Genomic DNA, 13,706 nt, shown 5'->3' with positions numbered 1-13,706 from the left:
GCATCCCTCGATTTGCGAAGGTAATGTGAAGACATGGTTGCGACAACTTGAATAGAGACTTATATTTCATCTGGGCACTGTGGAACCTCATAGCTTGAATAACGCAATTGAATGGAAAGTTTTTTTTAAAAAATGATCTTATGGTATATGTGGGAGTGGGGAATGTTACTTTAAGAACTGCTATTTTTGGTCATGTAATTTGAGTGATTTCACTATTGGCATCTTTTTGAACATGGGGCCATTGTATGGATAGAGCTTCGTGAATTTGCTGTCCTTTTCCTGACTCAGCAATTTGCAAAACAAGGACCCCTGTTGAGAAGAGAAAAGAAGATATTGTGAATCTGATACTGATTTAATATTGGAAAAGCATAGTGTATGAAGTTTGAATATTATGACTCCATTGTGGATTACAGTCCTCTGTTGATGCATAGGGAATTGAACAGTATAAGAAGACAGCTTGATGACTGCATATACATAGATAAGTGGGACTGTATTTTTTTTTTTCGCAATTTTGTTATGAATAGGTTTTTATTTCATGCTCAGTGACATTTATACAGCCTTTTTTTTTTTTTTTACATAGATCCTTTTGTGGTCTGCCAGCAAAATATTTGAAGAACTTACAGATATTGAGCGACAGTTCCACAAAGCACTATATACTGTTCGAGTATATTTGAACTGTGAAAGATACTCTGTGGGTTTGCTGGACATGACAAAAGAAAAGGTTTCAACCATTGCAACTGATATTCTCATTAAGAAATGACTGTTTTGCATTCATAATAATATTCTTTCTCTCAAGTCCCAAGACATCTTTATTTTTATATTTGCCTTAGCAACAATTTACTATCATTTCTTTTGGGCCTCAGCGACACCTCTCACCGCTCAAGTGCTTTCATAGTGGTAAAGTTTCATGTGTCATATTGTCATTAGCCCATTAAATTAGGGATAATATTTTCCTCTTTATTTTAATCTTTATCTTGTTTCATAAATATACAAATATCCTTTTAGACTAAATCATGCACAATTTTTTTTACATATCTTATAAACTGTGTGACTGCACAATCTGGGAAGGCTGAATCCAACATGTTTCGCTGAAAAGTTTTTTCAAGGATTCTCCCCAGAGCCAGCCTTTGCCATCCGACCTCACCAATCTTATTCAGTCAAGATCTGAAAAAGATCCTGGGAGAAAGAATATTATTATTTGTCTAAGATTGGTCACAAGTACAATAAGCGAAAAAGTTTTTTTCTATCACGAGTAGAACATATATTTTGCATTCATGTTCTCCATTGCATTCATAAAAACTTAATTGATACCAATTGCTTTATATGCAGTCCAGTTAATACACTTTTGCTTATTATTTTATGAAGGGCAGTCTTCTCATATATCCTCCTCATACATCATCATAGGAATTCTATGAGCATCAGAGCTTTTACTGCCACGGAAGACGATAAAAACGCTAATGTGGCTTCATAAAAGGGGGGGGGGGTGTAACACTTACATAAGAATTAAACACATAAATGAATAGAATACAGACATGTGGAGGGGCATAATCAAAAGAAACTTCCAAGTCCACTTTTGGCGTAAGTAGGCAGCAGGGAATGTCCATTCTAAAAAAAAAGTCCAAAATGAATTTTTTTTTTTTGAGAATGGCCTAACCCTACGTTCAGCAGTTTAATCGCCCAGACCACCACTACTTATATCCTTACAACACATTCCCAACCCAAAAAATCAGCCAAGTCCCAAACGGCCAAAACAAGACCTTTTAGGTGAAGGAGGGGCCAGTCCTTCGCCTAAAAACAGGATTCTCTAACCAGTGTCTGTCATAAACAGTGCCAGTTACAGAATCCTGGAACTTGTCCCCCAGCAATGATTGCAGCAGGAGAGATGCCCAGTCCCTCCTTCCACGATCCCACGCAATCTCCCCCTAATTTGCTGTGATCCCCCTGAACTTTCCCCGGCAGGAAAGTGCCCAATCCCTCCTGCTGGACACCCCCGAACTCCCTTTTGGCCTGCCCATACACCCACCCCCTGGATACCCCTCTACATACCCCCAGACCCCCCAACCTCCCTGACCCACCCTGACACCTGTGCAATTACCAGCAGGAGGGTGCCCAATTCCTCCTGCTGGACACCCCCCTGAAACCCCTTTGGCCTGCCCATGCACCCACCCCCTAGATACCCTTCTACATACCCCCTAACCCCCCCAACCTCCCTGACCCACCCGGACATCCCCTCTAAGTCGGCCTGCCTTCCTCTGAATGGAGGGCCTGCCCCTTCTTGGTGCGTGTGGGATGCACCGGGGAGGGGCCTAGGGCCTGATTGTCCCATGTGCCTAATGCCCCGCCCATAGGAGAGGCCTTAGGCACCTGAGCCAACTGGAATTGGCCCAGTTGCCTAATGCCCCTCCTATGGGTGGGGCCTTAAGTCCATAAATCACCCAACATCCAACAGGCATCCAGGGACTCCACACCATTCAATCCAATGACCCATCTTAATGGTGGCCCATATTGATAACTTTCCCTCTAAGTGTAGATGCTTGCATGTAAAACAGCCAAGTGATGCTACTCTGTTTTTGAATGCATATCAATATTTCTTCTAACCTGCGTGGAAGTGCTCCAGCCACATTGCTGCCAGTGAGGGGTGATGCTTCAATATTGTTCAATTTCTAGGAAATGGCAGGTCTTCTGAAGTCCTGTAGAACTTTCTTGTCCCTTGTTACTGATGTGTGATTCTTACAAAACACTTGTTCCAGCTGCATGTTTAAGTAAATACATATGTATTTCCTGTAGAGCTATGCATATTTTACATTGTGTAAATTGTGTATGTTCTAACTTGGATTTCCCATTTCTGCCATAGATACCCTATGCCTAAGGTGACCATACGTTCCATTTTGAATGGGATAGTCCCTTTTTCAGATCCTCTGTCCCATTGGCCCCACTCACAGCTTCGGATCGCCAAAATGTCCCTTTGTCAGAGAGGGCATCCCGAAGCTGTGAGAGGGGACAACGGGACACTGGATCACAGCCTGGATTCGGCAGCAGCAGCATCATCGCTCGAGCCCCACTAACCCTCCTATCTCTCCCTTCCAAGCGAACCCTGTCGACCATCCGAGCGAGATGACCGAGCAGCAAACCTTCCTCCAGTAACGTCGGCAGCCGCAGCACGCTAAACAGGCTGCTTCGCGGCTTTCTCCTGCTGGTGAAGCGTCACTGATGACATCATCAGTGATACGGCAGAGGGACTCACCAGCAGGAAAAAGCCGCGAAGCAGCCTGTTTAGCATGCTGTGGCTGCCGACGCTACTGGAGGAAGGTTTGCTGCTCGGTCATCTCGCTCGGATGGTCGACAGGGTTCGCTTGGAAGGGAGAGATAGGAGGGTTAGTGGGGGTTCGGCTGGGAGGGGGGAGAAGTGGTCTGCCTCGGTGCTCCAAGACCTGGTGCCATTACCTTCTTCGGGCAGCAGCAGCATTTACAATTCGCTGCTGTTGCCAGCTTCAGGCCTTCCTCTCTGTTTTCATGAAGACAGGACTCGACAGAGAGGAAGGCCTGAAGCCAGCAACAGCAGTGAATTGTGAATGCTGCTGCTGCCCGATGAAGTTCAGGACACCAGGCCATGGGTGACAGAAGGAGGAAAGGGAGCAGAGGGGGAGAGAATTTGGGAGAGTGTTGCTGTACCCAACTGGAGGGAAAAGGAAGATGAGGGAAGGAATGAAAGGAGATGCCAGGGCTTGGAGGGAAGAAGAGACGCCAGGGCATGGAGGGAAAGAGGAAGGTATGCTAGACCAAGGGGAAAGGAAGGAGAAGATGTCAGAGCATGGAGAGGGAGGGAGAGATGAAAGAAAAGGAAAGGAGAGAGAATGCCAGGAATCAGGAAAGGGATGATGTCAGGATTGAGGGAAGAGGATAGAGTTAGTTACTGGAAGGGGTGAGGGAAAGAGGTGGCAAGCTATAGGTAGACACAGTGAAAGAGGGAAATTGAGGACTGAATAGTAAAAAAGAATTTAGGCAGAGGCAGAAAATAAATTGAGAAGGAAGACCAGGGAAGAACAGGAGGAAGGGTGCGGAAAGAGAGATGCCAGAGCCGGGGGAAAGGAGAGGAGACAGATACCAGACCTGGGAGGAGGAAAAGAGGAAGGAGACAGATACATTACATTACATTAGTGACTATTCCGCCTGTACCTTGCAGTTTTAGGTGGATTACATCAGAAGATAACTGGACATTTCTAGGAAAAATCGCTGCCTGGCTGGCCCGGAACTTCCTCTCTGACGTTAGAACTGATGTCGGGTTTTGAGAATTGGTCGGCCCCACGCTGGGGAAGATAAACAGGGAGAGCTAAGACTTCGGCGCTGGCCTGTTCCCCAATGGTGGTGGCTTGGGGGAGGGCAGGGAGAAAGAAAGAAAGAAAGGGGGGGGGAACAGGGAGACAGAAAGAAAGAAGGGAGACGGAACACAGACAGAAAGGGGCATGGAGAGAGAAAGACAGAAAGAAAGGGGCATGGAGAAAGAAAAAATAAAGAAAGGGGGCACGGAGAGAGAGAAAGGCAGACATATAGAAAGAGAGGGGGCATGGAGAGAGAGAGAAAGAAAGAAGGGGGCAGGGTGAAAGAAATAAAAAGTTGGGGGAGGGAAGGAGACAGATGCCAGACCAGGGGAAAGGAAGGAGGGAGGGAAAGGAAGGAAAGAAAGAGATGTCAGACCATGGAAATAGGGACGGAAGAAGAGAGAGATAGAAGGGAAGGTAAGACATGGAAACATAGATTTTGAAAAGAAAGCAGAAAAATTTAATATTAAGTTAATGCCAAAGATGGATGCAAGGCAGAAAGTGAAGACGGAGAGAAAAACAGTCAAAGGACAAGAAAGCCCTGGAAACATAGTTAAAAGCACAGAAAAATAAAGTCACCAGCCAACAAAGGTAGGGAAAATTATTTTATTTTCAATATAGTGATTGAAATGTGTCAGTTTTGAGAAAGGAAAGATATTAAACTTTAAATGTGAGGGCTACAGAAAAAATAGGGTATTTGGAGAGCCGTAGATAAAATAGTTAATGAGAATTTTGCATAAGTTAAAGGAAAGATTTAAAAACTATAAAGAGTTTTACCTCATGCAAAGTTGTCATTTCTTTAATAAGACATTAACTATTTTTTTCTGCGGCCCTCCATGTACCTACAAATCCAAAATGTGGCCCCACTAAGGGTTTGAGTTTGAGACCACTGGTGTATACTATATGTACTCGTATTGCAAAACTTTGCTCCTTTAGAACAGTCACTACACTCTTGCAGCATCAGAAAGAGAGAAGAACCATCGGCTCAGTTGTGATGTGTGTATACTGTATGTACTTTATTGCAAGACATTGCTTGTATATCAAGTTAAAATTTACTAAAATGTTTTGCTTGTCTTGCAAAACACTTGCAAGCCAAGTTACTTGCAATCCAAGGTTTTACTGTAAGTGCAAACTTTCAGTTTGAAAATGAAAGTCCTTGAGTAAAAGATGCCAGCAAACACAACTTTAGGAAGTTACAAAATTACCTTCTTATTGCTTAGAATAATGCCATTTTTCAGAAGCCTGAAATGCCAAGGAACTTATTTTATATCTATATTTCATATCTGGGTTTATATCTATATTTTATATATGGGTTTCTTAGCAGTTAGCGCTTGCTAAGCTTTAATAAAAGGGCCCCTCTGTGCTTTCATCATATTTACCCCCTCTTTTATGAAGCCTCGTTAAGATTTTTTATCGCCGGCCACGGCATTATTAGCTCCAATGCTCATAGAATTCCTATGAGTGTCAGAGTTAACACCATCATGGCCGGTGATAAAAAAGCTTAACATGGCTTTATAAAAGGGGGGAGAGGATGTTAAAGCCTGAATTGACTTTTAATTGAAAAAATATTGTTCAACTAATTTTACTATGAGTTGAAGACCTGTAGAAATGTTGAGCCAAAGCATAAAATCACAGCTGAAAGGTTTTCATACATGTATAATTGTAAAATATTTTGTCTTTGAACACATTTAACGATGTTTAGGAATTCTTTGATGAATGGCCTATCAAGTTGGGAGAAGTACAGCCCTACAAAGGTCCAAAAACATCAGATGGAAGAGTAAGAATAAACACATTCTCATTTCAACATATTAGGCGGGAGACAAAATTGGATAGAGGAATGACTATGTATTTTATTCTTTAATTCAGGAAGTCAACTTTTATAAAATTATTGATTACATTTTGCATGGCAAAGAAGAAATCAAAGTTATCCCGTAAGTCTCCTTATAGACGCTTTTAAAGAAATTCTACTTTAGTAAAAAATAAACATATTCTTTCAATTTCTCACATTTCTTTTTTAAATTTTTTAAATTTGAAGTTCACCACCTGCTGATCATTGGTCCTTGGTCAGTGGCTTGCCAACATATGTTGCTGAAAATGGATATGTAAGTTGAAAAGTGTTGTTTCTTTAGAATTCCTAACTTTGATGCATACAGATTACAGTCTAGGCCAGCATGACAGCTATTATAATTCAGGCCCACAGCTTTCCCTAGCTTGCGAGTCTCCCAGCAATTTCTCCCAGGTTCCAGTATCATTCTCGAACTTCAGTATAAGTCTAATTACATGCCTAGTGCTGAAAATTAGCGCTAAGCTGTAAATATTTTTTACCTCCCCTACATCCACCCTTGTTGCTACACATTTTTTTAAGCTCCTAGGAAGTTAGTGAAATTTTTGAGCATACATTTAGGCCCTCATCCCTGAATAATGTTCCTGGAAGTTGAGAGATAAGAACTGATGGATACAATGATGGTAATGTCATCTGCATAAGCTGAATATTTTCAAGCTAATTGAGGATAGTCTCTGAGCTAAAGAGGCAAGGTAAATTCCCCATTTGGAAAATGTCCACCAAAAGTAACAGTATGATCATATACGGTACATTAGTTTGAAACAAACAGAAATGGAGAAACACTCTAGAGCTGTTTTCTGTGCTCATATTTGTGTGAGGGTCTAACCTGAGCCAGAACATGGCTCAGGGCAAGGTCAAGCAAGACTGAACCCAGGGAGGATCAGGAACCAAAGGAGCAGAACTCAGGTGTGGAACGGGAATCACAGGTAGAGCGGGAACCAAATGTGGAGCAGGAATCAAGTGTAAGACAGGAATCGCAGGTAGAACAGGAGCCAAATATAAAGTATGTAGAGAAGAACTTGTGCTGAAGCAGCACAAGGAACTGGGATAGCAGTAAATGCAGGACAGGCCCACCAAAAACTGCTGAACCATCAAATGCATGTCTGGCTGGGCTTCCGTATGTACTGTCATTGATAAAGCAAATCTCTTGCTAGTCCCAATGGGATCCTTCAAGGGGTGGGTCTTCTCCTTCTGTTGCACATGATCATATTTCTTGGAATTCTAGCTGCAGCTAAACAGCCTCTGTGGCTCAGCTGCAAATTTCCACTGATTGACCTGCAAGGCTGCAGATTTAATTTCCAAGAAACCCTTACAATTTACATCTTTCTCACTCACATTTCTAGCCCTTCTCCCAGCATATTACCTTCTCCAAATCTTTTGCTTCAACATCTCTGTATGCTTTATAAGCTACTGTTAAGAACATAAGAATAGCTTTACTGGGTCAGACTAATGGTCCATCAAGCCCAGTAGCCCATTCTCATGGTGGCCAATCCAGGTCACTAGTACCCTGGCCAAAACCCAAGGACAGCAATATTCCATGCTACTGATCCAGGACAAGCAGTGACTTCCCTCATGTCTTTCTCAATAACAGACTATGAACTTTTCCTCCAGGAACTTGTCCAAACCTACAGATTGTGTCTTCTAGTACTCTCATCCTTTGCTCATTTGCATAACATATGGATTTGGTTGTAACTCCAGAGAGCTGGCCACAATCTATTAAAATAGTCCAATAAGAAGGCACCATATGCAATGTATTTGGTCACATTTATGGCTAGCAGACTAACATAACAATAAGTTTGTTGGATTTTATAATTTTGTGGCACATCACAGAACCAAACAGAACTAATATATAATATTTGGGGTTGGAACAAAGACACATGATTTTTTTTTTTTTTTGTGTGTGTGTGTGCGTGTGCACATGTTGCATTGAGGAGCACAGTTTCCTATAGTAGTGTGTCCCTCTTCCAGGTATTCTGCCATTGTATGATTGGCTTCTCTTATTTCAGATTTGCAATATGATGAATGCTCCGGCAGATGAGTATTTCTCATTTCAGGTATGTGACAAACTCACTTTTTACTCAATCAGGCAAGTGTACACATTAGCCTAAATTATGTTGTACACAGTCATGATGTAAATGTTTGATTATGATGGTTGGAGACCAGCTTCTGCATTTAACACTGACAGCCTGTAGAAATGTCTTTCCATTCATTCTTGTAGCATGTTCTGTTTCCTTGTTCACAGAAAGGACCTGTGGACGAGACGGGCTGGGTTATCAAAAACGTCCTGTGCTTACCCATTGTGAACAGAAAAGAAGAGATTGTGGGAGTAGCTACATTTTACAATAGGAAAGACGCAAAGCCTTTTGATGAGTATGATGAGCAGATCCTCGAAGTAAGCTCAAAGCCTTTTATTTTTATAGATGCAGTGGCGTACCAAGGGAGGGGGCGGGGGGGGGGGGGGAAATCCGCCCCGGGTGCACGGCTTGGGGGGGTGCACAGCCGGCCAGGTCTGGGTTCTCCTGCCCTTCCTATCCCCCGGCCCACACCGCTGCAATCTTACCTCCCCCCCCCGAAAAGAAGTCTTTCTGACGTCAATTCTGACATCGGACAGGATGTTCCGGGCCAGCCAGGCAGTGATTGGCTGGCCAGGAACATCCTCTCCGATGTCAGAATTGATGTCGGAAAGACTTCTTGTCGGCAGGGGGAGGTAAGATTGCAGGCGCGGACCGGGGGGGAAAGGAAGGGGAGAGGCACTTTTTTTTTTCTTTTTTCCGCGGCAGGGAGGGCAGAATGTAGGCAGGCAAGCTGGCTGGCTTTAGCGCAGCAGGGAGGGAGGGAGATAGGTAGGCAGACAGGCAGGCTGGCTTTGGGGGTGGACAAAATCTGGAAGGCAGTGGGGGAGACATAAGGAGGCACTAGGGACACTAATGACATGGGAAGAAGGCACTGGGGGCACCATGGACACAGGAAGGAGGCACTGGGGGCACTAAAGACACGGGAAGGAGGCACTGGGGGCACCAAGGATACAGGAAGGAGGCACTGGGGGCACTAAGGACATGGGAAGGAAGAAGGGAGGGAATAGAAAGGGACAATTGTTGGGCCTGAGTGCAGAAAGAAAGAAAGGATACACAGTCAATTAATAGATGTCCCCTTTTGATGAAAAAAATAAATGGTCATGTTACCTCTGACTTACTTTCTCTGCAGCAGAGTCAGCAGCCGCATGCTGGAAGGTCCCACGATGACTCGTCTGCCGGCTCTGCTCCGGAAGAAATAAGTTACGTCAGAGGGGGTGGACCCGGCAGACGCAGTCATTGCGAGACTTTGACATAACTCCCTGCGTCTGCCGGAGCAGAGCCAGCAGACGAGTCATCGCGGGACCTTCCAGCGGCTGCTGAGTCCACTCCAGAGCAAGCACGTTGGAGTGGGGTGGACTGGCAGCCAGCAGCTACAGTCATCGTGGGACCTTGCTGCATGAAGGGAGAGAAAGGAGCAGGATTACTGAATTGGAAGAATGGTGGAGGGAAAGAAAGGGGGCAGGGTGATATGGAAGGGTGGTGCTGATAGAACTGATGTACAGAGAAAGGGGAGAGACATAAGGGGGAAGGATATTGGAGGGAAAGAAAGGGTGCAGATGCTGATTGAAGAGAGATGGATGGCGAGAGAAAGGGCAGACATTGGATGGTAGTGGGGAGCCTATGCTGGATGGAAGTGCAGATGGGAGAGATAAGGGAGCAAATGCAAGAAAGAAATGGGAGGAGAGAAAGAGAGGAGCAGACGCTGGATGGAAGTGGACAGAGAGAGGAGAAGGTACTAGATGGAAGGGTACATGACGGAGAAAAAGGGTACATGACGGAAGGAGGGGATAAATAAAAGGAGGGCACATGATGGGGAGAAAAGGATTGAGTTAGGAAAACACTGGAGGGGTGAGGGAAAGAGGTGGCAAACTTTAGGTAGACAGTAAAAAAGGACATTGATGAAAGGGTAGTAAGAACGTAATCTAGACAGATGCAGAAAATAAAATGAAAAGGAAAATGAGGGAAAAAAGGGAAAGGGATTGCAGAGGAAAGGTGTGGAAGAGGGAAGGAGAGGAGAGAGATGCCAGACCAATGGGGGTGAAAGGAAAGATGGAAGGGGGAGGCATACAGTTTCTGGAAGTGGCATAGAAGGAGAGAAGATGCCATATAGGGGAAGAGAGACGGCAGACAGTGGATGGAAGGAAAAGAGTTACAAGAAGATGAGGAAAGCAGAAACCACAGAGGACAAAGGTAGAAAAAAATTTTCTATTTATTTATTGCTTTAGGAGACGTGTCACTGTTTCTGTGGTGCACTGTATGCAAAGTCCAGCTTCTTACTGGTTCAATCTAACCTTTGTCTATGTATTTCTATTTTATCCCCCCTTTTACAAAACTGTGAAGCGTCAGAGCTGTTACCACCATGGCAAAAATCCACACTACAGTTTTGTAAAAAAGGGAGGGGTTAGTTTGCGATTACATATTCCATACTAGGCGAAGGTGTTTTCTGTGTTCTGTGTGTTCAAAAGACATTGTTTTTTGTTAGGCTTGACTGCAGGATTAATCTGTACTAGTCTGGCTTGTTTAGTTTTACAATGGGTGTATTGATGTTGTACTGCTCACTGCAGTATGTAAGATGCTGCCTTTTCCTAGGTACTCATGTGTGACATGTGGCTTGTTACTAAAAATCATGTTTTTCGTACAGATGGGGGGGGGGGGTTTTGTCAAAAATTGATGGGCCACAGGTGTCACATATGCTAGGTACGCCACTGCATAGATGTTGCTTAATCCTGGGATATCATTGTTACCAACTAGCAATGATGCCGTTCATGGACTATTGTAATGCTTTGTTGTGTGGCTTACTTTTATCTTCATTGATGGCACTTCAAGTTGCACAAAATGCTGCTGTCCATCATGTCTCTTCTTTGCTTTTGAAATTGCACTGGTTACCTGTTGAGTGGCATGCTTAAAATGTTAGACTTATTTATTTATTTATTTATTTTATTTATTGCTTTTAAATTTTTCCAAGAAACCTCTTGTACAGAATATTGACAAAATCACAATTAGGCATTACCATTCTTAATCAATACTATTAATCTCATAATATGGATCCAAAAATTCCAGTGAGTGCTAATGAAATTAAATCATATTATTAACAAGAAAAGCAAAACATCTGACTGCGGTAGTAGGAGTATTCCTAATTACTTTACTATATTGCTGTTGTTTCGTTAACCCCTTCCATGCGTTTCATAGAGAGGAACCCTGTTAATTGAGAAGGGTCAAAGAATACATATGTATTGTATCTATATTTAACAATACATTTTCGGGGATATCATAATAAAAAAAGACCTCTCATCATTGTTACCCCTGGTTTAAGGAGCAAGAATTGTCGTCTACGGTTTTGGGTATCTTTAGTCACGTCCGGGAACATCTGTATCTTTAGTCCCCAAAATTCTTTATGTCTATTTTTGAAGAACATTTTTAATAACCAGTCTCTATCCGGCAATAAAGCCACTGTTAGTATTAACGTAGCAGGTTTTCCTATATCCTTCAATGATGTTTCCAGGATTGCAGTAGCGTCCATTTGTAAATCCTGTTTTGGAAGAGGAGGGTCTTCTTGTTCTTTCGCTGGTAAATAGAATACTTGTACAAAAGGAGGAAGCATTTCTTCCGAAATATTCAAATTTTCCATAAGGTATTTTTTCAACATTTCTTTTGCGGAAATCATTTGAGTTTTTGGAAAATTTAATAATCTGAGATTACTGGAGCGAGAATTATTTTCCAAATTTTCAATTTTCCTTCTCAAATTAGTATTATCCCTAATAAGGGTAGTCTGTAATTGCTTCACTCCTAACAAATCTTTTTCAATATTTTCCACCTTATTTTTCATTATAACAGTCTCCTGTTTAAAGTTTTTAAATTCTTCTTTTTATTCCAATACTATTTTTTCCAATTCCTTTATCTGTGGGAACAATGACTGCCCCAAACTAACGACTAAGTCCCATAAGGAATCCAAGGTAACATTGGTAAAACCTGAAAAAGTACCTGAATGTACCTGAAAAAGTACCTGAATGTATTGGGTGGATTATCTCAACCTCCAGATTCCTCTCTACTCCACCTTGTCTTTCCATCTGCTCCGAAGCTGTTCCTGCCGTAGGCTTGATGAACTCTGTAGCCTGGCTCAACGAAGCCTCCTGGGAGATCAAGTCTGCCTCCTTGGCTAGACTGTCTTCTCTAGGTGAGCTGGCTCCCTGCGGCTGTGGAGGCGGGGTCCTTGCGTCGGGGCTCAGAATCGCGTCTAGCCCAGGGAGGTTCACAACGGCTTCACTCATTGTCGGGACCTCCAGCGGGCGATTCCCCGACGTTACCGTCTCCTGCTGCAGGCGCCTCAGTATTTCATCTATTGTGAGCAGAGGAGAGGTTTCCAGGCGCCGTGAGGCTCCACCAGCGCTCTTCCCTCTCCTCTTCGGCATTCCAACGATATAGGTAAAAATTTTTTGAAAGAATTACTGAAAGCATCTCCCCACAGTCAGATCATCGCAGCCATCTTGGATCCTGTGCTTAGACTTATTTTTTAAAGTACTATATGGTAGGTCTAGTAATGTCTTTACACAATTACCACCCTACTAGATCTTTGTGGTTGCAGGATAAATGCTTGCTTGAAGTCCCTTCATCAGACAAACCAACCTGTAGTTCCCAACTTCTTCCTTATTTCTGCTTTTGTAGAGAGGAACCACATCAGTCCTTTTCTAGTTCTTCAGGACCTCTCTAGACTCTAAAAAAGCATTGAAAAGGTCAGAGAGTACAGCTGCTAGAATTTCACACAGTACTCTTGGATGTATCCCATCCATCTCCATTGCTTTGTCTACCTTTAGTTTAACAAGCACCTCACAAGCAATTATTTTAAAAATCATTCAGGGTCTAACCACACTTCCAATTCTATTTGTGTTTGTCTTCTGTGGTCCCGTTACCAGCCCTTCTTCTTTGAATAGATATATTTGATAAACAAATTCTGCTTTATCCTTTTCAGTTTCTACATAATGCTCCCATTCACCCTTGAGCCACACAATGCATTATGCACTTCTCCTATCAATGTAGTGAGCTGCTTCATAGGCAGTAAGAATTGTAAGCCAATAGTTGATATCCTGAATTGCAGGCAGCTGCCTAGTGGCTTGCTTCACTAACGTATCTAAAAAAAAAGTCTTATTCCCCATTTTATCATATTGGTTATTTTAATTCTAGTTGCATCTTTGCTTTCCTGACTACTTTTCCAGCTTCTCTTAGCTATTCCAGATTTTGTTTCCTGTGTTCTTTTTTCTGCAGCCTCATGCAGTTTATGAAGGATAATCTCTTTTTCCTTACCTTTTCAACTATTACTTTGAGAACCAAAGCAGCCACATTTTCCTCTTATTTTTATTTATTTTTATAACAGACGAGAATTTTTTGTCTTTAAAAGCTCCTCTTTCAGTTTTACCCACTGCTTTTTTTACTTCCCCCAACTGTTCCCATTCAGCTAAAAATTCCTTGAGATAT

At 42.8% G+C, this 13,706-nt stretch overlaps 1 protein-coding gene across 1 annotated transcript in view; it reads left to right on the top strand.

Moving 5' to 3' along the window:
- LOC117360103 (cone cGMP-specific 3',5'-cyclic phosphodiesterase subunit alpha'-like) overlaps positions 1-13,706 on the top strand; it is a 121,977-nt gene that overhangs the window by 60,127 nt on the left and 48,144 nt on the right. Inside the window, 6 exon segments of the mRNA XM_033943772.1 lie at positions 581-721; positions 6,022-6,096; positions 6,186-6,250; positions 6,355-6,421; positions 8,169-8,216; positions 8,405-8,554. Of these exon segments, the coding sequence (XP_033799663.1) occupies positions 581-721; positions 6,022-6,096; positions 6,186-6,250; positions 6,355-6,421; positions 8,169-8,216; positions 8,405-8,554 (546 nt within the window).

This window comes from Geotrypetes seraphini, chromosome 4 (assembly GCF_902459505.1).
Source record: "Geotrypetes seraphini chromosome 4, aGeoSer1.1, whole genome shotgun sequence".
NCBI lineage: Eukaryota > Metazoa > Chordata > Amphibia > Gymnophiona > Dermophiidae > Geotrypetes > Geotrypetes seraphini.
The sequence above is the reverse complement of the archived record's forward strand: the minus strand, read 5'-3'. Positions and strand labels throughout refer to the sequence as shown.